The sequence below is a fragment of the Thunnus thynnus genome, chromosome 4, assembly GCF_963924715.1.
Source record: "Thunnus thynnus chromosome 4, fThuThy2.1, whole genome shotgun sequence".
NCBI classification, from domain to species: Eukaryota; Metazoa; Chordata; class Actinopteri; order Scombriformes; family Scombridae; genus Thunnus; species Thunnus thynnus.
The window spans coordinates 33,036,033-33,059,159 of record NC_089520.1 but is presented as its reverse complement, the minus strand read 5'-3'; the positions used below and the strand labels follow the sequence as shown (position 1 = coordinate 33,059,159).

General features: G+C 39.5%; 2 protein-coding genes across 2 annotated transcripts; one reads left to right on the top strand and one right to left on the bottom strand.

Annotated features, from left to right (window-relative positions):
- The first annotated feature begins 1,011 nt into the window (after nt 1–1,011).
- Nucleotides 1,012–16,077, top strand: cfap57 (cilia and flagella associated protein 57). Its single transcript, XM_067588390.1, has 21 exons — nt 1,012–1,490; nt 1,689–2,002; nt 2,084–2,343; nt 3,976–4,150; nt 4,245–4,397; nt 4,568–4,707; nt 5,925–6,090; nt 6,172–6,285; nt 6,383–6,595; nt 7,727–7,900; nt 9,151–9,312; nt 10,612–10,767; nt 11,500–11,593; nt 11,700–11,890; nt 12,008–12,181; nt 12,300–12,458; nt 12,705–12,848; nt 13,617–13,733; nt 13,931–14,062; nt 14,181–14,324; nt 14,520–16,077. The coding sequence occupies exons 1-21, from the start codon at nt 1,334–1,336 to the stop codon at nt 14,700–14,702; spliced, it is 3,522 nt and encodes a 1,173-aa protein (XP_067444491.1). The 5' UTR covers nt 1,012–1,333; the 3' UTR covers nt 14,703–16,077.
- A 163-nt stretch (nt 16,078–16,240) lies between these two features.
- Nucleotides 16,241–22,569, bottom strand: nuf2 (UF2 component of NDC80 kinetochore complex). The gene is made up of 13 exons (XM_067588394.1): nt 22,337–22,569; nt 21,805–21,879; nt 21,612–21,688; nt 21,449–21,510; nt 21,234–21,331; nt 20,753–20,826; nt 19,536–19,629; nt 19,384–19,446; nt 19,150–19,287; nt 18,882–19,022; nt 17,495–17,670; nt 16,969–17,104; nt 16,241–16,866 (listed from the first exon to the last, which is right to left on the bottom strand). Exons 1-13 carry the CDS (start codon nt 22,457–22,459, stop codon nt 16,759–16,761), a joined length of 1,365 nt encoding a protein of 454 aa, XP_067444495.1. The 5' UTR covers nt 22,460–22,569; the 3' UTR covers nt 16,241–16,758.
- Nucleotides 22,570–23,127: the final 558 nt, after the last annotated feature.

Below are 23,127 nucleotides of genomic sequence, written 5' to 3'. Positions count from 1 at the left end.
GCTGTGATTTGTTTATGGATGAATCCTTGCACTTGCTCTTTACTGCTCGTTTTCAATCACAAAATACAGAATGTTCCTGTTTGTGTTACATCATTTTCTAATAAGTCATTGTTTAAAACTTCAACTTTTCTTTTCTTACTGAAACCTGGCTGAGATCAAGAGACAATAGATCTGCAAACCACAAATATCTTTACTCCCTTCTGTTCTGTTCTGTTCGGAGGTTGCAGTGTTGTTTCAGTAATTATTTTAATTGCAGAATTTTATCTCCTGATGAATATTCAAGCTTTGAACCTCTGCTCTGCTGTCAAGTGGATTGTGCACTCATTTCCTCCTCCTAAATTTAACAACCCTTTATTAATGGAGTTACTGATTTACTGTCTGTGCTATTTTCTTATGTCAATATTCCCATTTGCTGTCATTCAAAGTGAGTTTTTAAATCTAATTGACTTGATTAATCTTTCAATGCATGGATCCTGTGCAAGCCCACAGTCATACTCATGACCATGTCCTAACATTACCAATATATTCCAATCTCAAATGTGGTGGTGATATAAATTTATCAGATCATTGGCTCATTGTCTCTGCCCCTCGCTTCCCTACAATAAGTCCAGTCTTTGCTTGGCATATACAGTGCCAGTCAAAAATTTGGACACACCTTCCCATTCCTTTGAACGAGAAAATGTGTCCAAACTTTTGAATGTTACCGTATGCTTGTTCTATCACTATTTCCACTGACCAGGACACACACAAGTACGACTGTTTAGGATAACATAAGACTTTATTGTCCCAGAGGAAAATTTGCCTTGGACACAATGCAAAGACACATTTCCTTCTGGGACAATGAAGTCTTATTCTAGATTCATAATGTCACCACTGCTAGTAGCTAATAGTCCCACCAGGAGAGTTGCGTTGCTAAGCAACCTCCGAAATCCCGCGAGGTCATTCGCGTCATTAAAACAGAAACGCGCTTCCTTCAAAAACAGTTTACTTGCTAATTTATGCTATAGGTGGCAGGGAAATGATAAATAAACGGAGGAAAAACTTTTAAAATTAAATGGGACGTGAGTTACAAGGACGACAGAAAGGTCTGCAAGAGAGGAAACTTTAAACGAGTTGCCAGGTTCTCGCGGGATTTCCGGGGTTGCCTAGCGACGTGACTCATAGCATAGTGGCATACCTTTTCCAGGGTCTTCTTTACTTGGTCGCATGTGCTCCTTTCTGGCTTTCAGAACTAAATAAATGTATATTAGTAGAGGTAGTCGTTATGTGTGAAAAGTCTTTGTAGGTTTGTAAGTCTGTTCGCAGATTAAAAACAACTTAAAACTCCACAAAAATGGCCACAGTAGTTGCTCAGTCCCACTTCATCTTCGGTCTACGGACAGGTGTTACAAACAATTTATGTTTTTTCGATGAGCAGACTGTGGTCTTTCCCTGTGGAAACAACTGTGTGTGCTACAACACCGTCCAAAGATGTCAAAGGTTCATTCCAGGTAGGTTGACTTACTATTAAGTGTTTGACCTCTTCTTTGCAATAATGAAATGGTTTTGAAACAGTCAAACTTCTTTTAAGGAATGAAAGTACCTTGCTAATGTTGTTTTCATCGGTTAGTTCCTGTTTATGTCATGTTGTATCTCATTTTATTTTTATAATGTTCTGTTGTTTATTGCCGTTTGTGTTGTCTCTCCAGGTTCAGAAAAAAGCCAGCGCATGCGTGCTCTGGCCATCAGTGCCAACAGGCGTTACCTGGCAGTGTCAGAGTGTGGAGAGAAAGCCAGCATCACAGTCTTTGACCTGCAGCATGCACAGGGCAGAAGGAAAAAAGTTCTAACTGCAGGAGACATGCTTGTTGAAGAGTTTGTATGCATGGCTTTCTCCCCTGATTCCAAGTACCTGATTGGCCAAACGGGTGGTTCAGAGTGGATGCTGATCTTCTGGCTTTGGGAAAAACAGAAAGTCCTGGCCACAGTGAAGACCGGTAACCCGTATAATCCTGTTACCCAGGTGAGTCATTCATGTGGTGTCAGTGCACCCTCCAATACTTGAACGTGCATTTATTAGATCATTTTAATGATTTCCCATCAGGTCAGCTTCAACCCTTACAACAACATGCAGCTCTGTGTGAGTGGAACTGGTGTGTTCAAGTTGTTCCGTTACTCAGAGGGAGCCCTGAAACAGTGCAGCTTCCCAAAGGTGGAGTCTATCAACTTCCTGTGCCACACCTGGATGACTGCAGAGCGGGTGATCGCCGGGACAGACTCAGGCAGGCTGCTGGTGTTTGAGTCTGGAGACCTGCGAAGAGAGATTAAAACGGCCACTAAGCCTGAGCAGGGGCACTCTGACAGGTCAGAAGTTGAACCACATTGATACTGTATCAACATATTTATGTCTCAGTTTACATAAATAATAAGGCTGGTGATTCTTTATTTTTCTTGTTCTCAACAAATCCAATGAATTGATCCTACTAACAAGCTTTCTACTTACAAGACTGGACTCAAATCAGATGATCGGAAGACTTTAGACATGACGAAATCAAACAAGTCTTGCAACTTTCTTTTGACTTAAACACCAATAACGTGTGACCTCACTTAGCTTTTAGCCTTTAGACTTGCAATGACTGTATATCCTCCCCAAGCCCAAACATGAAAAACATATCATAAAAAAGTGTGCAACAAATCAGCTGTTTAACTTCAGCGAATATGACTTGAATCAATCTGACAGCGCAGACTAAAACATGGACAAAAGATGTCAACTTGGATTTTCACTTTTGGAGGTAAAGACATTACAAACTCCTGTGGTCAACACATAAACAACTGCAACATGCAAAATATTAGTAAATATCAATTTGCTTTCAAAATATTATGACTTTATTTGAAAGTAATAACTACAATTTTAAAAATCATTCAAAAAAGCAGAGTATGTGTACAAAAAGTGATATTTATTAACAAAAATATTAATGAAACAGTAAAATGAATCCCAGGAAAAATAACTTAAGCCATAGCAACAAACAAATAAAATCTGCAGCCTCACAGCATGCCGCCACCTACTCTCTTCCCAATTGGCCACTGAATGGTATGTTACCTTCTCCTCCTCCTCACCTAACTGGAGCAAACCACCTGCTTAGGTAAGTATGGGGGTGAGCTACCCTGATAGTAGGCTTTCAAAGCATACAGAACATCACACAATTATAAACACTTTATTTTTACTTTTATGTTACTGTTGACAGTCACAATCCACTATAAGCACACAAATTATTCATAAGTGCACAAATGTCATTTACTATAGAACAGTTTTACTTTCCCTCATCCTAACAATGCCCAGTCCCTCACTGCTAAGAGGAGCTGATGATGCAAACCAGGGGTGCATTCAGCCCTGACAAAACATAGCCAAACATTTATTTAATTGGAAACAGTGGTGCGTTGAACACCCTGTTGTGTTACGCCTTTTTAATATGGCGGGGTTTATACACGGCGCTGCTGATTGGGTGGGTGACACACCCGCCAAACGAGAGAAAACATACCTTAAAGCCCATTGCACGCCATTTCACACCGTTTCGAGGAAACATGTTGTTCAACCTGCAAACTGTAGCAAAACAGTGCACGTGGTTTTCAGACTGAATGCGCCCCTGCTTCCATTCTTCCTAATGGAGCAGCTGATCTACCCCCAACAACCCAGACAGATCAACTGACAACATATAGAGTGGCTGATCCTTCTAACAGATCATAAACCTGTAAACCAGAACAAACCACACATAACAAGCAATGTATTCAATTATTAAAAAATACCTAACAAATTAATGGAAACATTTGACTGAAAATAATGATGATATAACACACAAAACAATGATAATGTTGGGGAGCGGGGCCTAGCCAACTTAACATCATGTGAGTTATCATCATGGTTTTGGTGCATCCTTGACTGATCAGTATGTTTTTGCTGAATCTGCCTGTCATATATTTCATTACTTCACTGCATAGGCAAGTGGAGATGAAGAAGATCAAAGACACAGACATGGATGAGGGCCCCGCTGTGTCTCGCATCACAGCCATTCTGTCCTACTCCAAGGGCTTCGCATGCTCTATGGGTCCTGGCTCAGTCTGTCTGTTTGAAAAGACAGAGGAGGACAGTTATAGAAAGAGCAGGGAGATACAGGTAAGTGTTTATGCATACAGGGAACAGTGGCACTGTAGGAATAGTGTATCTTTCAAAGTAATCATATGTATGTGCCTGCATGAATTTGTGTCAGATCCCTCCAGACCCATGCAACAATGAGTTGACCCCGGCAGAATGCCAGGAGATTGACACCATGTGCATCAGTCCAGCAGAGGAGACGCTGGCCATCAGCACAGACAGAGGACAGCTGTACAGCATCAGCCTGTTCTTAACTGAGATGAACAAGGTACAGTCAACACTAAACCAAACAATAAAGTCAGAGCAGTTTTCCCTCCAGCAATAAGCCATTTCTGTCTTTCTTTCTTTCTTTAATTATCATTCACTTCCCCTTCATGTCACTCAGATAGATTCCTAGGTTGACTCTGAATTTTATAATTTCTAACTCTTTTCTACCAGAAGGAACAGCTACATTTTGAGTTCCTGTCCCAGTCCTTCCACTCGAAGTCCATCACGGGTTTGTCTGTCTGCATTCGGAAGCCCTTCGTAGCCACCAGCTCTCTGGACCACTCTGTCCGCATCTGGAACTATGAAACAAAGTAAGAGACAAAATCACACCCAAGCCCTTTGTTCTTATGTCCATGTCGAGTGATGTGTTCTCTTTATTGCCTTATGCAGTCTAAGGTATGGTTGTTGCAGTCATACCGATGCAAATCCAACAGGTTTCTATGTATATTGCTGAATGAGGGAGTCATAACCTGGAAGTGTCATAGTTATGCTCAAAGGCGTCATTTCCTTTTATGGTTTCAGGTTAATTTCCTCAGTAAAACCTCTCTGAACTTTATCTTCTTACTGTCCAACTGACATAATCAAGATGATGTACAATGTTCATCTGGCGGGTGTGTGGGTGGTACAGCGAGAACTTTATGTGCCCTGAGTTTCACCTCTCAGGCTACATACAGGTTTTTGCTAGAGGCAAATGGGTGGCTGGAGATTGTTTCGGCTGTGTGCAGCAAGAGAGGAAGCCTGCAGACAGCACTCAGGGCTTAAAAAAACACCTTCTCAGAATGCTTTTAAATATTTTTATTTAGACACAAAAATTAAACTATCGAATCAGTGAAAGATAAGGCAGAGACAGACATTGCTCTTTCTAGTAAATATGCAAATATAATGTTATTAAAGGCAGAATAAGTAGGATTTTCCTAAAAAACATAGACTCATACAAAAATAATCCCTCTCAATCATCACTTATGACCCACTAGAAGTGTGTGGTGGTGTCTGCATCTGCAGAGACTCTGCCCTCTGCCTGTATTTTCTTATTTTGCTGTGTTCGGGATTTCTAGGCATCAATCTTTTGGCAGTGGGTGTGTAACCCCCAGCCAGTGGCAGCATGCAGGGTGTGAGGTCGGGACTCTATGAAGCAACATAGCGCTGCACTGCAGTGTAGCACTTCTGGTGTCATTGAGCTGGGGAGGAGAGGACAACTTTGAACGTTGTGTTTACAAACTGTAACCGATAAATCCTACTCATCCTGCCTTTAAGTATCAGGCCTCTATCAAGGAAACTAAACATGATTGGCTCATTCACTTCTGAAACTAAACCTACATGCCTGGTTCTGCTTGTAGAGGAGCAGTAACCTTTGAACACTGCTGGTATTAAAACTTGATTTAGCAAAGTGACTTATCAAGACCTGGTTTCAATGTCATGTATGAACACAGAACCCAAATGACAGTAAATGTAAGGCTAAAGTATGGCACCCTGAAGTCATGCTAGGACCCATTACTACTGTGTGTCTTTGTTGCCGTTGCATCACCAGAGTTTTGGAGCTGTACAAAGAGTTCCAGGAGGAGGCGTACAGCGTGGCTCTGCACCCCACTGGCCTCTTCATGCTGGTGGGCTTTTCAGACAAACTCAGGCTCATGAACCTGCTTATCGATGACATCCGCACCTTCAAGGAGTTCACTGTGCGCGGCTGTAGAGAGGTGGGGTATACTGAGTGTGTGTTGATTAAATCGTTGAAACTACAGCGCTGATTATCTCTTTCTGTCTCTCCACACCCCTAGTGTGCTTTCAGCCACGGCGGCCACATGTTTGCAGCTGTTAATGGAAACGTCATTCACATCTACTCCGTCACCTCTTTTGAAAACATCCTCAATCTGAAGGGGCACAATGGAAAGGTGAGTCAGGCACAAAGTCTCCACCTCAATAAAACCTAATTCTGCTAGTTTTTGTCCCTCACATTGCTGAACAGGATGTTTTGTTTCTGTGTTTTAGGTGCGTGCCATTGAATGGAGCCTGGACGACAGCCGGCTGGTGTCATGTGGGATGGATGGTGCGGTGTACGAGTGGAACACACAGACCGGCAAGCGAGGATCAGAGAGTGTCCTCAAGTCCTGCAGCTACACAGATGTTGCCTTCTCTTCAGACTGCAGGACCATCCTGGCTGTGGGAACAGACCTCACCTTGAAGGAAATCCAAGACTGTCAGGTCATTGGTCATCAGCACACTACTGTATCTGTCCTGTTGAGTTTCCACTGAGTGCAGAAGTGTATTGAATTGTTCAAGACTTTTTAAAAGCAGTTGTCCAATCACTTCCTGAAAGAGTTTTCATTAGACTTTCTGTAAACTTTCAACCAGAAAATGTATAAAAATTTACAATGGGCAGAGTTGAGACTACTATTACTTTGCAAAAAAGTTTAGTTTCAAGAAGCTGAATTACTATTTGCTTAAATCTGTTTCAAGCTTTTCAGTATTTGAATTAAACAATCAAAACCAACAATTACCAATAGTTGCCAACAATTCTGCAACATCACACAAAATACACACCGGCCAAATGTATCTATTGCTATAAAGCGAGAAGGTTCAAGGCGTTTAGTATGTGACTAATTCAGTTCAACTGTATGTTTGTATGTGTATTGTTGAGTCTTGTGCAGTTTCATATGTATTTTACTGATGAATTAGCCTATATGTATTTTAAAAAAGCCCATCTAGGGACGGGCATTGCAGACTAGCTTAGGCTATGAATGCTGTGATATGTGGCATAAGTTCATACTATTTACTTGTCCCTGTACCAATTAACATAAATAAAACTCATGTCATCTTAGAATAGCACACAAATATAGACAATGACAGACAATACAGACAAAATAAAATAATCATTTGCACAAAACTACCAAGAGAGGGAATTAATTAACAACTAACAAGTATGTATACACAAACCTGTATACAAATACAAACAAAAAATGTCAATGAAACATGGAAGTAAACAGCATCAAAAATAAGAACATATGTGATATGTTGCATATGTGAGTATGATCTAAATGGAATGAAATGGTTTTAAATATAAGGTAAAATAAATGCATTTCAAAACAGAAAGAAACCAATTAAATGTCTCCTAAAGTGGTAACCAAGTAGGTTAATGTGACACCTTAAGTCAACAAATATTGTGGGCTACATTTAGATGACTAAATATTAGACGTTCTGATATATGATTTGGAATAATATGGTATATGTTACATTTTATGGTACATACTGCATTAAATATGAAATATAAATATCTGTCAATGTCTTTTTGAGATAATTTAATTAAAGAGTTCAGGTGATCATCTGGTTCCACAGATCCTGAGGGAGGTCCCTGCTGATGATGTAGCTCACACAGCTGTGGCAGTGTCTCACTCTGGTAGGGTCGTCTTCACCGGGACCTCCAGTGGTACCATCAGGGCCATTAAATACCCGTTACCCATCCAGAAGGAGTGGATCATGTACCAGGCCCACTGTGGCCCCGTCTCCAAGGTGGGTATGGACGTCAGATGCACAGCTCACTGTCTTGTCCTACACTGACAGAGAAGCAGAAACCCGTATGGTATCTGAGACAGATTTTAATGACATTACTGCGTTTTTATACTGAATATTAGAGCAGAAAATAAAAGAAGGGTCTGAGAACAGTGTGTGGTCCCCAGACATGAGGTGTATCGCTTTTTTTAGGGTTCCCAAAAATGAGATCACTCTCATCAGTGGTCTTTTTTTCTTTTATTTAACCAGATTTGAAAATGCTTATGTTTCCCTGTTAGAAACTTTAAGTAGTGTAATGTTTTTGTCGCTAAAAAACTAGCTAAATATTCTTTCTTGTAGTATGTAAAGTGTGAAAGAAATATGACATACAGGTGATCGTAGCCTGTTGGACAAGCTAACACTTATGCTAGCCCTCTAAAACCACGTGAAACAGATTCTAATATAATATACAGTATATGCTCTGTTGTCAATGTCACTGTTTGATTTCAGTGAATTATGTGTGCTTAAACTCATACTGTCTTCAAAAGGTATAAATGAAATATAGAAACATGGGGCATCCTGATAGCCTATGCATGTCACACAACTGCAACGTCTGTAGTTTAGCTCCAATTCCCCAATGCTCTTCCCTCGTTTCCTGTCATCTCCCTATTATTACTAGCTTATAACAGTATAAAATGCTCCCCAAAATATTTAAACATAACATATTTCCTAATATTTTGTAACCCTTTCCCACGAATGACAAAAAAGTAACGGTATTTCATTGGCAAACACAAAATCACCATATACAACAAGCTAATCTATAACAGCACTTTAGCTGACTAACGTTCAGAGTTAGCATTAAGTTGGAATATGTTTTTTTGCCTCACCTTGCTAATGTTAAAATGCTAATGTTAGTGACTAATGTCTATGTGTTCTATCTAGTAATAACATTTCAGTCTTTGTGTGGCTTTCTTGTAATTTTATTTCATTTATAGTATACCATATTTTTACACAGAAGTTACAGTACTGTTATCATCTCCACATGAGCGAAAAGGAGTTAGATTAACAGTAAAAGTAGGACTATATGCTTTTATACTTTTGGAGTATCCCCATATGCCAGGTCCACATTCACATTCACGTGGAAAATACTGAATATGTTATCTAATTCTATTGGATTTTTTGATAGCAAGAAATGAATTGTCCTATCATCAACCACTATATGATAATGATAAGAAACTGCAAAAGTCAGTCGGCAAACTTTGTGTCCTCAGATGGCGATCACATTCGACGATCAGTTCCTGCTGACAGTGTCTGAAGACGGCTGCCTGTCGATGTGGAAGATCATCGATAAGGAGGGCCGAGGCCTGAAGAGCCACAAGCAGATCACCCACACTGAAGAGATCCTCATCACCAAGTCGGACCTTGAGGAGAAGGTCTGTCTGTTTTTCTGCATCAGGGCTCCAGACTGCCAACATTTAACCTATGTACTCTACATATGCTTGAAATCTGCAGTGTCACTTCAATTTTTATTGGTTGCACCAGTATGACTGAAATCTAGCTGAGTCATGACTTATATATTGATAAAAGCCTACACCTTTTGCATGAACATTATTGCAATACAAGGCTTCTTATTATGGATCAAACCATCACAGCCATTAGCTACAGCTAAATAAAATGTAGATAGACATAGAAATCATTACTTATCATGTTATTATGTGGAAGAAACCAGAGGATTGTAAAAATACTGCAAAGAGTCCAAATACCCCCAACACACCAGCTATCAACCAAAATTTTCTGAGTATTTAAAAAAAATAAATTCCTTTTAATTTATTCAGTTTTTAATGTTTAAGATACTAAACAGAATCAAACAAATACCAGAATCAGCCTTAAAAAAACAACTACATATGTAATATTGGAATTTTAACTCCACTTGATATCATTAGGCTAACCCCAACCCCTAAGTTGCAGAGAGTATATCAACATGAGTTTAAAAAACATTTATTTGTATTTATTTATTATTTTTATAATATTATATATTTATTTATTGCAATTTTTCTCATACACACAGAGTATAGGGAAACATCTTGGGAGAGTTGGCACATGCTGTGACTAAAAAACAAATATCCTGTTAAGGCCACTAATGTAAATATAAGTAATATAACTTTATTGATCATCAGGAGAAATGTAGCATTACAGCAGCAGCAGAAACAGCAGCTCAGACAGTGTGCAGATAAGTGAAAAAATACAATACATACAAATAACAAATAAATCAAAGTTAGAAAGCTGTGGTGTATACAGTGCATTACCCTCGTGTGCATATATAACATGTATATATATATATATATATATATATATATATATATATATTCCAGTTCAAATTGACATAGTAGGTAGAGTTTATTTGAGATAATGTTGTATTTACTGTATGCATAATAAAGCATCAAGCATAACATAGGATAAACAATCTAATTGTCAAACCTTAATGCATGGGTGCCTGTGTGTATGTGTGTGTGTGTGTATTGTGCATATATACATTTATATACAGTAAATATGATATAATATACAGATAACAATGTTCAAATCAATTGTTCATTTCATATCAGCTGATCTCATTGAGAAAAAAACCAGTAACACCACTGACATGGAATAAAATTAGCCAATAATCACGTTCTAATAATCAGCCAGTAACATACAGTGACATTTAACATCATATGCTCTTGTGTGTGATTCAGGCCCAGAACATGCTGGAGCTGAAGATGCGTCTGGAGGAGCTGCAGATGGAGAACGAGTACCAGCTCAGCCTGAAGGACATGAACTACAATGAGAAGATGAAGGAGCTTTCTGACAAGTTTACCAAGCAAATAGAAGCTCTGAAAACAACACAACAGGTCCTCTGGCCCAGCCACCTATCAGACTCCATTTACTGTGTACTCGCTATCCAGAGTCACAGCACTACAGTCCACCACTTTGGTCCAGACTAGAATATCTCAACACCTACTTGACAGATTGCTATGCTATAAATTTCATACAATCTTGGTCCCAAGAGGATGAATCCTACAGGCTTGACAGGACTTTTCCTCTAGTGCCACCATGAGGTGGATTTCTCAGTTCTTTATTGAAATATCTTGACAACTACCAGATGGATTTCAGTGAAATTTGGTCCATACATTCATGGTCCCCAGATGATGAATTGTAATAACTTTGATCTCCTGACTTTTCATCTAGCGCCATCGATCAAGATTTCATTTCATTTTTTGTTTTTCATTTCATTTTAGTTCATGACAAAATACCTGCAAAACTAACAACAGTACATGCTAAACATCAACATGCTAGCATTAGCTTTATGAGCCTGTTAGCATGCTGATGTGAGCATTTAGCTCTAGTACAGCCTCACCCAAAACAAACAGTGCCTGTATTTCATTACTATGACTCACATTCTTGCATTAAACTGCACTGGAACAAGCCTTACTGTCAGTGGTATGTTTTTGTAGAAATAAAAAAGTAATATACACTTTATTTTCAGGGTTTGCATGCTTCCATGCTTCAGAACAGTGGATGCTTTTGCCTTTGGAATAATTAAGGCCTTTATTGTCTATTTATAACATTTACTGTGATTATAGGTCATGAAGACAGAGATGGAAAAGCAGGCACATGAGCACCAGCAGAAATCTTCAGAGGTCACTATGACACACTCAAAAGAAGTGAAGGATTTAGGTAAGAGGACACAATCAACATCAGTACAATCTAGACACGGTTTGTGTCTTTGTTTCTACACAGATCATCTGATCTGTCTGTCCTTCTATCCATCAATCAAATGCAGAGTTATCCTACAGCCAGAAGCTGATTGTGGAGCACGAGAGATACCAGGAACTGCAGCAACAATATCAAAGAATGCAGGAAGACTATGAGAAGCAGCTGAAGGATGCAGCAGAAAGCAAAAGCCAAGCAGTGGAGGAGCTCACACAGCACTACGAGGCCAGACTGCAGGACAAGACTCAGCTGCTGGCTCAGGTCAGTCAGGACAGAGGAGCACGAGGAGGTGGCAGAGCTTTAGTGACCAGACTGGTTTCAAGTGAAGTTCTTGTGTCCAATTAAATTTAGTCATAGCTGCGTTTTTATTTCATGCAGTGCCAGGAGGAAGCACAGCAGCAGATCAGTGAGTTTAAAGAGATCATAAGGCAAGTAGAGGAGGATGAGGAGAGGAAGATCCATGACATCCAACTCAAGTATGAGAAGAAACTTCACACAGAGAAAGAGACCAACGCCACTCTGAAGGGAGAAACTGGTATCATGACGCAAAAGGTGACCAAATCTCCTCTTATTCAACATGTTTTCTATTTCTTTCTTCTAGACTGTCTCTCATGTAATCTCCCACCCTCTGTTTCTTCTTCCTTGTTGGTGGACGGTGCTGTGATTACAGTTCTACAGTCTGCAGCGACAGATCGATGAGAGATGCACAGATATAAACCAGCTGAAGCAGGAGCGGCAGAGGCTGCTAGGGTTGATCCGCTCACTGGAGAGCGACATCGGGGACCTGAAGAGGCAGATCTCTGGACATGAAAAGACCAACCAGGACAAGGTGGCTGAGATCAGGGCTTACCAATAGTTTGATTACTTCATTTGTTACATTTTTTATTGCCTTTGCATTTTTTTCATGTTTCAAATACATCTGCTTGTTGTGGGGAGGTTTGGTTTGAGGCTTCAGCTTGTCCCTGTCACTCCCTACAGTACAAGGCAGCACCAAGTTCAGCACAGCAGGGAGTAAGTAAATGAAGTAAACTCAAGATAACTCTGGATACCCTCTTTGACTAAATTCCCTCCACAGGATAGGACCATTTCTGGGCTGAAGAGGAAGAACCAGGAACTGGAGAAGCTGAGGTTTGTTCTTGATTTCCAGTTGAATGAGTTGAAGAAGCAGACTGAGCCTCAACAAGATAACATTAAAGGGAAGAAGGAGAGGATCCATCAGGTGTGTGTTTGTGTGAGTGAGTGTATATGGGGGGTGGGGGTGAAGTTATTTAAAGCTAAAAGTTCCACAGTTGTGTAGATACAGTATGTCAAATTTCATTACAAGTCACTAATACAGTGAATACTGCAACAAATCAGTTCATGTACAGTATATATCCATTTGAAGAGGTAATGTTTTTATTTTATTTTCAGTCAGCTCAAAGATGGTAATCCAGATTTTTCACTGTTTTTAAAAAACAACAACGATCATTTTATTAAAACAAATGACAGCATCTTAAAAAGTGGAACTTCAGTGGTATGAAGGTGTAAAGTGAGTTGACTTTTCTTGGACACAACTGGTATCACTGTTCCAGCAAACATACCACTTTGGGACCCATGTGGGGCCACTGTGGGAATAAAATGAGTCCCGCAGGGGGGGCCCACTGTGGGCCTGCAACATGCCCCAGTGGGCCCCAGGTGGGCTGTGTGGGCCCCACTGGGGCCCCACATTTCACTATCCCACAGAGGGGCCCCATATAGGCTTACTTACATGGGGTCCACGTGGGATTAGTGTGGGTTTGCCCTGCCCACACCTCCCCACAGTAAACCCACACATACCCACAGTGGGCCAACATGGGCATGTTTGCTGGGGTAATAGTTGATATTTGAGTCTTAGGTTTGACTACTACATGACAGGATGATACCTCAGTGAACTGTTTTGGGGACGTATTGGCAGAGTTGTCAGGATAAACAGTGTGTGCAGTGATGTGCTGTCTGTCCTGTTTGACAGCTGGAGGAGGAGCTGGTGCAAATGGACAAGAGCAACACTCAGCTGAAGCTCACCGTCTCTGACCTGAAGCTCAAGCTGAGGACCAGAGATAAAGAGATGTACAAGGAGATGCAGAAAGTGAGTGTGTACTATATGAAGTCACTATAACACTGTAAATCTATGTATTAATTTTACCGTCTGACAGTTACACAACACACAACATTTTTCATGATCTTTGAAGAATGTGGATGATTCCATTAGTCTTCTAAATTCAAAACATACTCAACACTGTACTACTTTCACCGGCTTTACACTTGCATCTTTTCTCTGGTCAGGTAAAAGATTTGGAGACACATCTTCAGCGGCTCAAGTCAGACCTCCATAACTGCGCCGGCTTCATCCAGGAGCCAAGGAAACTGAAGGACAGCATACAGATGATCTATGCCCAGTATGTTCAGACTGATGGGGTGAGTGGCTCATACAGATCCCTTACAGCTGATTGGATGTTGAGGAGGTTGTGGCACCAACAATATGACACTGTAAGAGTGCAGGGTTTCATTCTAGCTGTATGTGTGTGTTCCCAAGGTGGAGAATAGTAGTGCTGACAATGAAATTCAGAGGGCGTTTCATCGCCAGCGCGATCACCTGGAGAGGACTGTTGCTAGTCTTAAGACAAGGCTGGCCAAATCTGCAGAAGAGCACGAGAAAGTCTACGTCAAGATCATGAAGGTAAATCACTCATAGTCGTTAATAATACAAGTCTTATTTTTCTTAATTGATTGCTAGATATTTCCAGTGCAGAAATAGTTTCTAAGCTCTCTCCAGCATGTCAAGGCCAAAGCCGCATTCTTCCTGCGGTGCAGATCTGAGCACAGTTTTGCTGAGTAAATGATATTTTAACAGTGACCGTTGACTACTCTGCAGGAGAATGTGACTCTGATAACTGAGATCAATGAGCTGCGTAAGGAGCTGCGTCTGGCGAGGACTCAGGTTAAAGAATACAAAGCTCAGCTGGCCATTTTCAAGAAGTCCAACAAGTCACGTCCCAACTCAGAGGAAGGACCCAAAAAGGAGCCCACACATGAGGACGTCAACCAGCAAGACTAAATCCAAATCAGAGAGCAGCTGACCTCATTGAACACGTCTGTGGCAGCTGTGCAGAGAGAAATCTTAGACGTACTCCACCGATTTAGCATTTCACTCCTGTAATGTTACTCCACGACATAACAGTCTTCAGCCCCAACTGATGCTGACTCAAGTGACATCACTTGAGTCAATTTATCATGCAGCTCCGTCTGGAGACACAAAAGGCTTTATACTACTTTTCTTCACTTATGTAGGAGTATTCCCTAACACCTTTATACAGACTTTGATCATCAAAATCAGTGGAGTTCTCCTTTAAGGCATCACCATGAACAGCAAGATTTGATATTTAGAAATATATTATTTTGACTTAAACTTAATAAGCACTCTCTGGAATGAGTTTAAAGGTTGTTTTTTTTAAACATACAGTATTTAGCAAGAAGACCAGCTGATTTAAACATTGTTTTAAACCCGTTTAACCCCTCACAATGTTTGATTATTGATAATAATAAACTCCAGCAGTAGTTCAGAGGATTCTGTTTGGTTTTCTAAATTTGGTCTTCAAATAAATAGAGTAATTCAGTTTTTAAAGTCAACATGAACATGTAAAATTATTACTTATTAATACACATCAGGCACATGATTATCACTGTTTTGGGATTAACCTTTTAATTAGAATTTAAGCATATGTTATATATTTGCTGACCATTTTTGAATGTATGCCAGAGCTTTAGATGTTTGGATGTATTTCTGCTGTATTTCTATTAGGCAATCATTGGTTCCCATTCATATCTGTTCTGTGTGACAGTCAATTAAACCCTTGAAACTTGCTTATGCTGCATAAACCATCACATTCCCAAAAAATCTGCATTCCTTCTTGTATGTTACATTAGAACTGTGTGATAAGTACAGACTGAAGAGTCTGAACTGCATTGCAAACAATTAACCATGAAAATTCATGCATTAGAAAACTTGCAAAACTACAAATTTCTAATTGATTTTCATATTGAACAAATGAATGTAAGCTATGGTTAACAAAGTGGGCAGCTGTGATGTTAAGTTGCAGTGATTTGTAGTAAATGGGCTAAAACGTGTAAAATGCTGATATGTTCCTTTAAAGGCAATTTAGTCTTGTGTTGTGGAAAGAATAAAAAAAAAAGGACTTTACACACAAACAGTTCAAAAATCAACCCTCCTTCTTATCAGCTCTTACTTCTCTATATCAGCTGTTATACAGACATATAAAATCATGACTGTCTTTACAATTTAGTGAAGTTGTTTTATTGTGCTGTAAAGGTTTGCAGGGTTGCTGCACACTTTGAAATCAAATTTAATGCTTAAAACCTCGACAGATATTTCAACAGCAAAATGAATTCACATGAGCTTTGCTAGAAATCAACTTGACAAATATTAATAGGGATATGTTTCTGGATTATTTTGTATCTCCATATAACAGTCTTTAGCTGAGCATCATCTGTACTGTTTACCTTGGTGAGAGCAGACGGTCTGTGGAGAACCAATTCAAACATTACCAGGAAAAGAAAAGAAAGAGCTGGACTGAGTCATGACTGAAGACCAAACTATATTTAAATTAGTGAATCCTGTGGGGAGATATTTCTAGTACAACTAGGCATCACCTCAAAATTTAAGACCCACCATAATCTAAAATAAGACATTTTATGACCTTAAATTCTGAAAATCTAATTTAAGACTGTCTAAGGATCCATGGGAACCTTGTTTTAAAAAGAAGCTGAGTCATGGAACAAATGGGCAAAGCATGACAAAGTTAACAGTGTTAGAATGATGGCTACTGCTGCGCTGTCTCTGAATATAAAACTGCTAATTTGCACATCGTGAGGCCATAAAGAGCTGCTTACTTACTGAATCATCAAATCCTTTCAGTTATATATACACAGGACTGAACAGATTTATTGTGTCAAAGATTACAACATATACTTTTAATAATATACACAACTCAAACATTTAAATAGTAAAGATCAAAAGGCAACAAAAGGTTAGAACACATACAAAACAACAACAAAGTACTGACAACACAGTAATATAAAAAGGTGAAAATGATTTAGAAGTTTTCAGACATCTTGGTGACAACTTGTTTCAGGTCCACTGTCTGCATCTCAATTCTACTGTGCAGCTCGTCCATCGAAGTTGAAAGAGTGTCATACAGAACCTGGACACAGTCAAGTAAACCATGTTAGTCTCAAACTATGAATGAAACAAATAGAGAGGAAAAAGACATTCTGGAGATCAGTTCTCTCTCTCGTGGTCGTACCTGAGCTTTCTCTGTCTCTCTGCTGCAGACGTCCTTCAGACTCTGGATCTTGGCTTTCAGCTGCTGCGTCTCCCCGGAGATCTGTTGGATTTTGTCGACCATCTCCTCACGCTTATGATGGATCTGGTTACACTGCCTGAAGGATAGTTATATATTTAACACAATGGGCCTCATAAGAACATTTTCCTATTCTTCTCCTGTGGGGTTTGCTCATACAAATGTTCTGAGTCGGATTCAACAGACTCTCTTAACTACACAAGCTTGTTGTAAATCAGCCTGATGAATGAATATTTATGATATTTTATCATTAACACCCCTACAATTGCCATAAAGGCAAACTGTTCTGCTCAGTTTGTGGGCAAGTTTCATTCACAAACATGTTAAGAAGGCACCAGAGCTTCACTTCCTGCTGTCAAAACATAACAAGTTTATCCGTGTTGGTAGGCGTATTAGAGGACCCCAAAACATTTAGAAAATGTTCATACTAATTCCATGATGAGTGTGTGAGGTGAGTTGTTTTAAATACCCCAACATGTCTTGAACGTGTTGCTCCTTCATCTCCCTCTTCTTCTGTCTGCGGAGTTTCTGTTTGGACTCTTTATCCTGCTTCATGCCCAGAACTCTCTTCAACTGGCCTTCCTCAAAGCACAGGTTCTTCAGCTCCTTCTGACTCTTCTCATACTGGGCTGTCAGTTCCTGGACCTACATGAAACACACACACACACACACACACACACACATCAATACATACATGCTGTGTTTCTACTAAACAGATTTGGAGGAAGTTCATTCTAAGAGGGTAAACCCTACGGGGAACCGTCATGCCTTCTCTGACTGACATTCAATATAAACTACTAGAAATAAAACCACTCATCAATACGTTCAGCTCAGATCGACAGTCAGTCACAACTCACTGTTGAGTCTACATGCTCCAACACTATGTAGACTAGTGGAGGTTCATGTGTTGTGTATTTAAATATAATAAAAATGCAGTTTTTTCTTTAAAGTAGTCATAATGAATCCTTTTTTTGGATCAAATCTGACAAAGACATTTTAATGAGACTTTATTGGAGGATCATAATGGGATGTTAAATTCAGTTTTGTTCGTCTTGTTCTCTTGATTGCTGATCTTTCTGTCTTACTAGTGCTCTAACTTGTTGTACACTTGCTCTCTTGATGAAAAGTCAGCTTCAACTTTTATTTTAATGTCAGTAAACATTAGAAATGTACTCATCTTATTATTGACTAGTGAATGATGTTCAGCCCTGTATACTCCAATACTTCCTGGGTCATTGGAAAGTGCTACTACTCTGGTGGAAACACAGGTAAGATTTCTAGGACGGATGAAACGATTAGTGGATTTAACAGAAAGTCGGCTACTAGTTCCCTAGTTCCAACCTCTCAATTGTTAGGAATAGCTGACAGTTGAGAGGCAATTTACAATACGATTGTAAATTGAATGTCTTCAGTTAGACAAAAGACATTTGAAGATGTAACCTTGGCCTCTGGGAAATTGTTATTGTACCATTTTTCACAATTTTCTGGCATTTTGCAGTATAAAAAGTTAACCAATTCCTTAATAAATAACTGGCAGATTAATCAATGGAAATAATTGTCAGTTGCTGTTCCCAGATGGTTCTTGGGCTCCTTGAAAAGTTCCAGCAGTGGAAATGGGATATTTGTTGCTATGAGTTGTAAAAACTTACACAGTGATTGTGGATCTAGTTCACTTACTCTGTGCTTTATTTAAGTTATGTTAAATAATGTGAGTCTGAGCAAACCTTTAGAAATATTTTTTTAAAAAAGGAGACTTCAACGGTTATTTTGATGGTTAAAAAGGATTTACATTTGTTTTTACTGTTCAGCGGCACAAAACGCATCAGCTGAGGTTTTGCTTTTTAAGAGATCCATACCTCCTCCTGTTGCTGCTTGGTGTTGATCATGCTGCTCTCCAGCTCCTGCAGCAGGGTGAACGTCTGCTGGATCTCCGCCTCAGTGTGGGTCACATTTTGCACCATGCTCTGCAGCTCCACCACTCGCTCATCTGTTTCTTCCTGAAATGAATCAAAAACGTATCACACATGTGAGGGGAAATAACTGGTCCCATACATCGCTCCGACTCAATCAGCGGATGGCAGCTTTGGAGCCGAAGGTCTCCCCCTTTTTTCTTTTCCTACTCACGATGGAGTTCTTGATGTTCTTGACGTTCTCCCTCATCTTCTCCATCTGGCTCTTCAGCTCCTCTGGAGACTCCACGATCTGAGACTTGAGTTTGGTGATGTCTTCTTTCAGGTTGCTGACGTCCACCTTCACCTGGGCCTGAAACACACACACACACACGTTTTTAATTCATCCTTTTTTCAGCAGTTTAGGACGTCAGACCAAAGTACTGCATAATCATTTACAGACACGTACCAGTTTCTGAGTCTTCTCTGCGATTTTTGTTTTCAGCTCTGCGATGCTGTCGTTTTTTGCGTTCTGAAAGAAGATTAGGTTATTTTCAACTTGACTGAAAGCACACACAAGAACAGGTTTTATTATTTGGACTGTATTTCATCACCGCCTACCACTTCCTGGTATTCATGCACGGTGGTGGCCTGCAGTTCAGAGAGAGCGGCTGCCAGCTCGTCAGACTCAGCCTGCTGCTCGGGTGGGATGGTCCTGAACAAGGACAAGAAAAACATGTGTACATCTGACTGTGCAAAGTCAAGTACCACTTTTATCTTTCTTTACAACATTTGTTATCCTACTAAGGATTATTTTCATTCTTGATTGATCTGACAATTTGTTTTGATTAATCAAGTAATTTTTTGGTCTATAAAAAGCTGGAAAACAATCAAAAATATCCACTGAAAGCTCCCAGAGTCTGATAGTGTCTTCAAATTGGCTTGTTTTGTCCAACAAGCCAAGTCCCCAAAATATTCTGTTCAAAATGACACAAAATATCAAAAATGCAGCTAATCCTCACATCTGAAGTGTTGAAGGTTGCAATATGTGACAGTCAGCCCCACTAGATGTCGCACTAGCACCAGCATCTCAGACCAAAACAAATGTGCCTGTTGTTTACTTAATAAAGTTGGGAAAAAAAAAAAAAAAAAAAAGAGAAAGTGGTCTGTGAACGACAGCTCACCAAACTCCAATCACACTGTCAAACTGGTCAGTGCTGATCAAATATGGATCTAGATTCTCTTGCTGCGTTGCCCGTTTCTCACCTCAAAGCTTTTCAGAAACATATTTTAGTGTATCGTTTAGCTGTAATGTGAGGAAGTTTGTGACGCAGCCACCATGTTGGAAACTGACACAGAGGGACTCACATTCACTAACATGCGCATGCACGCACACGCAGGGAGTGTGACTTCATTGTCTTCCAGGTCTCCATCACTTCACTATATCCTGACGTAGCAAATAGTTGTTTGATGACATGGAGTGGGGCTGAATGTCATTTACTGAAACTTTAACAAATAACTTACATGATTAATCGATTATTGTGGATCAGCTGATCAATTAATCAACTAATTGTTTCACCACAACTGAAATTAGCTGACAAAATAATTATTCCTGTGAATAAAGACAAAACTGTTTCAACGCTTTATGTCCAGATGAAAAATATTAAAAAATAAAATAGAATTAAAAAATAAATAAATAAAATCACTTTACACATCCTCTCTATCCTCCTGTGACCATGAGACACTTTTTCAGATAGCTGATATAACCATAGAGCATTTTAAAGCTATTTACTAAACAAACAAATAAAAAATAATCACATGTTTAAGTCAAGACTTACGTCAGCATCTCAATCTTCTTTTCTGCCTCCAGGTTGCCTTTGGTGTAAGTCTGCAGCCTGTCCATGTCTGCCCTCTGACAACACAAAGAGTCACACTTACAACATCTGCAACTCCAGAAACCTGTAAAGTGGTTTCTAGCTTGTCAGAAAAACAAGCGTGTGGTTATAAAAATCTTTTTCAAGACAGAGGATGTGCAGCAGTGTCCGTTATACTTGGAGATATATGCACAGTACTAGAGGATATTATTAAAAATCTATTTGCGCTTTGTACTGCAGTTCTTTGAAGCTATTTGATGTCATCTTGGATTTCTACAACTCATGATGATAAATCCATCAGTTAGTTAACATGTTTTAGGTGAAAAGTAATCAGTATATTCATGCTACTAGACTTTCCTGAATCCTGCCGCATCATTCATTTCAGCAGCTGCTCCACAACTACAGCTAACCCACCACTATACCCACATGTACAAACAGAACATACTAATTTAGCCTGTTTCTCTGAGATCACATCCATCCTCTGCTTCCTGAAGTGAAGAAAGTTCATGATGGCGCTTAGAACAGTCAGAGTTCTCTGTTTCTCTGAAAAGGAAGAGCAAGAGCATTATTACATTAGTATCACTTGATTAGCCAGTGGAATATGTGGAGGTTTTATGACATATTTGGAAAGATTAAATTTCAAAACAAAACACTACTTACTTGGTGCCAGAAGGTCATTCAGTGAAAAGTCATACACCAAGCACATTGGCAGAAACTGCCGCCTAAGAAGATGATGCACAATATTGTTAAATAAATTATATAACCTGTAAATTAAAAATATATATCTTTCATAATATCCAAGAGAGACAGAATGAAAACCTACATGCGCACGTAGACGCTCATGATAGCAGCCGCCCCCTCATGATACTCTGGATACTGAATGTTCTCCAGAAGTGGAACCTGTTGGACAATAAAAATGACAATCAAGCCCTCAAACTAGATGTAAAGACAACAAGTAGCTGTATGAGGTGATGATTCGTATTCTCGTTACATATTTCATCAAATGCAGTACTTACCATGGAGTGACACTCAGGTCTGAAGCGATACAGGAGATGCAACACTCTCATGTATAGCATCTGAACCGCCTCCGGCTGTAAGACAAGAATTGAGCGTTGTGTTAATGTTCTGTTAGTTTATCTGACCAGAGAGGACCGACGACCACCGTGTCCAGTACGTGCCGTCACCTCAGTCGCTCAGCAAGACGTCATCTACAGCTGTTTCCAACCCGATTCCCAGGATGTAAAATTGGGAACTTTATTAAAAGGATTGGTTCAGATTTGTTCCAAATCTCTAATACATTACTCACATGTCTGCCCGTATGCGAATTTTATAAACAACGACATCAGCAAGAGACAAAGGCCTTAACGTTAACGAAAAATCCTTATCAAGACAGAGGATGTCCAGCAGTGTCCGTTATACAGTCATTGTTAACGTTAACGTTACAATGACTGTTCTCTCTTTTCTTTTTGTGAACGTACAAACAGCCAAAGAAAGACAAACAACGACATCAGCAAGAAACAAAGGCATTAACGTTAACGTTAACGTTACCTTGGGAACGGGAGTCAGGTCGCCCTTTGTGAAGTGTTTCGATTCTTGGCCGACGAGAACTTCTGTTCTGTAAAAGTTCGTTATCGCGTCCGCAGTGTACACGGGGAATGTGTTTTCACCCATTGTCGCAACAAACTGAAAACAAACCAACTATTTCGACGGGACCATATATCCATGGACGGACAAATTACAAAAATTGGCGCCTTCCTTGTCGAGTTCTAGACAGAGCATCTGATTGGTCTTTTTGTTCTTCTTCTGTTGTGTATTAGATGATACATGACTCAGCAGCGCCCTCCACCTCACCAACTATATAGTCTATGTGTAAAACATTATTTCCCCTTCATGCTGCTTGGATAAATGTGTAATAAATATGTGATAAATTATTCATGAATAGAGAACAAAAGAACAAAAGTGTTTAACAACATATAGCATTATGTTAAGAGCATAAAACAGCAGCTATTGTTACACCAACAAACAACTGAGATCAAATAGAGCCAGGGGAAAACTACACAAATATTGCCAAAACAGACATTAATTAAACACCAAATGACAATTAGCGTTTTTGTTCACATTAAGCAATGAGAGAAATATAGGCCTAGTTTTAAATTTGTCCTGGCCAAAGTGAAATTTAAAACGAGACAAAATATGACAAAATTCATCAGGTAAAAGTAGTCCATAATGTTCTTGTCAAAAAGCTAAACACATTTTTCTTTTTTCCTTCTAACACTTGACAGTTCCACAATAACAAAGTGTCGGTCTTATTAGAGCCCTTAGAGTAAATTGAAACATAT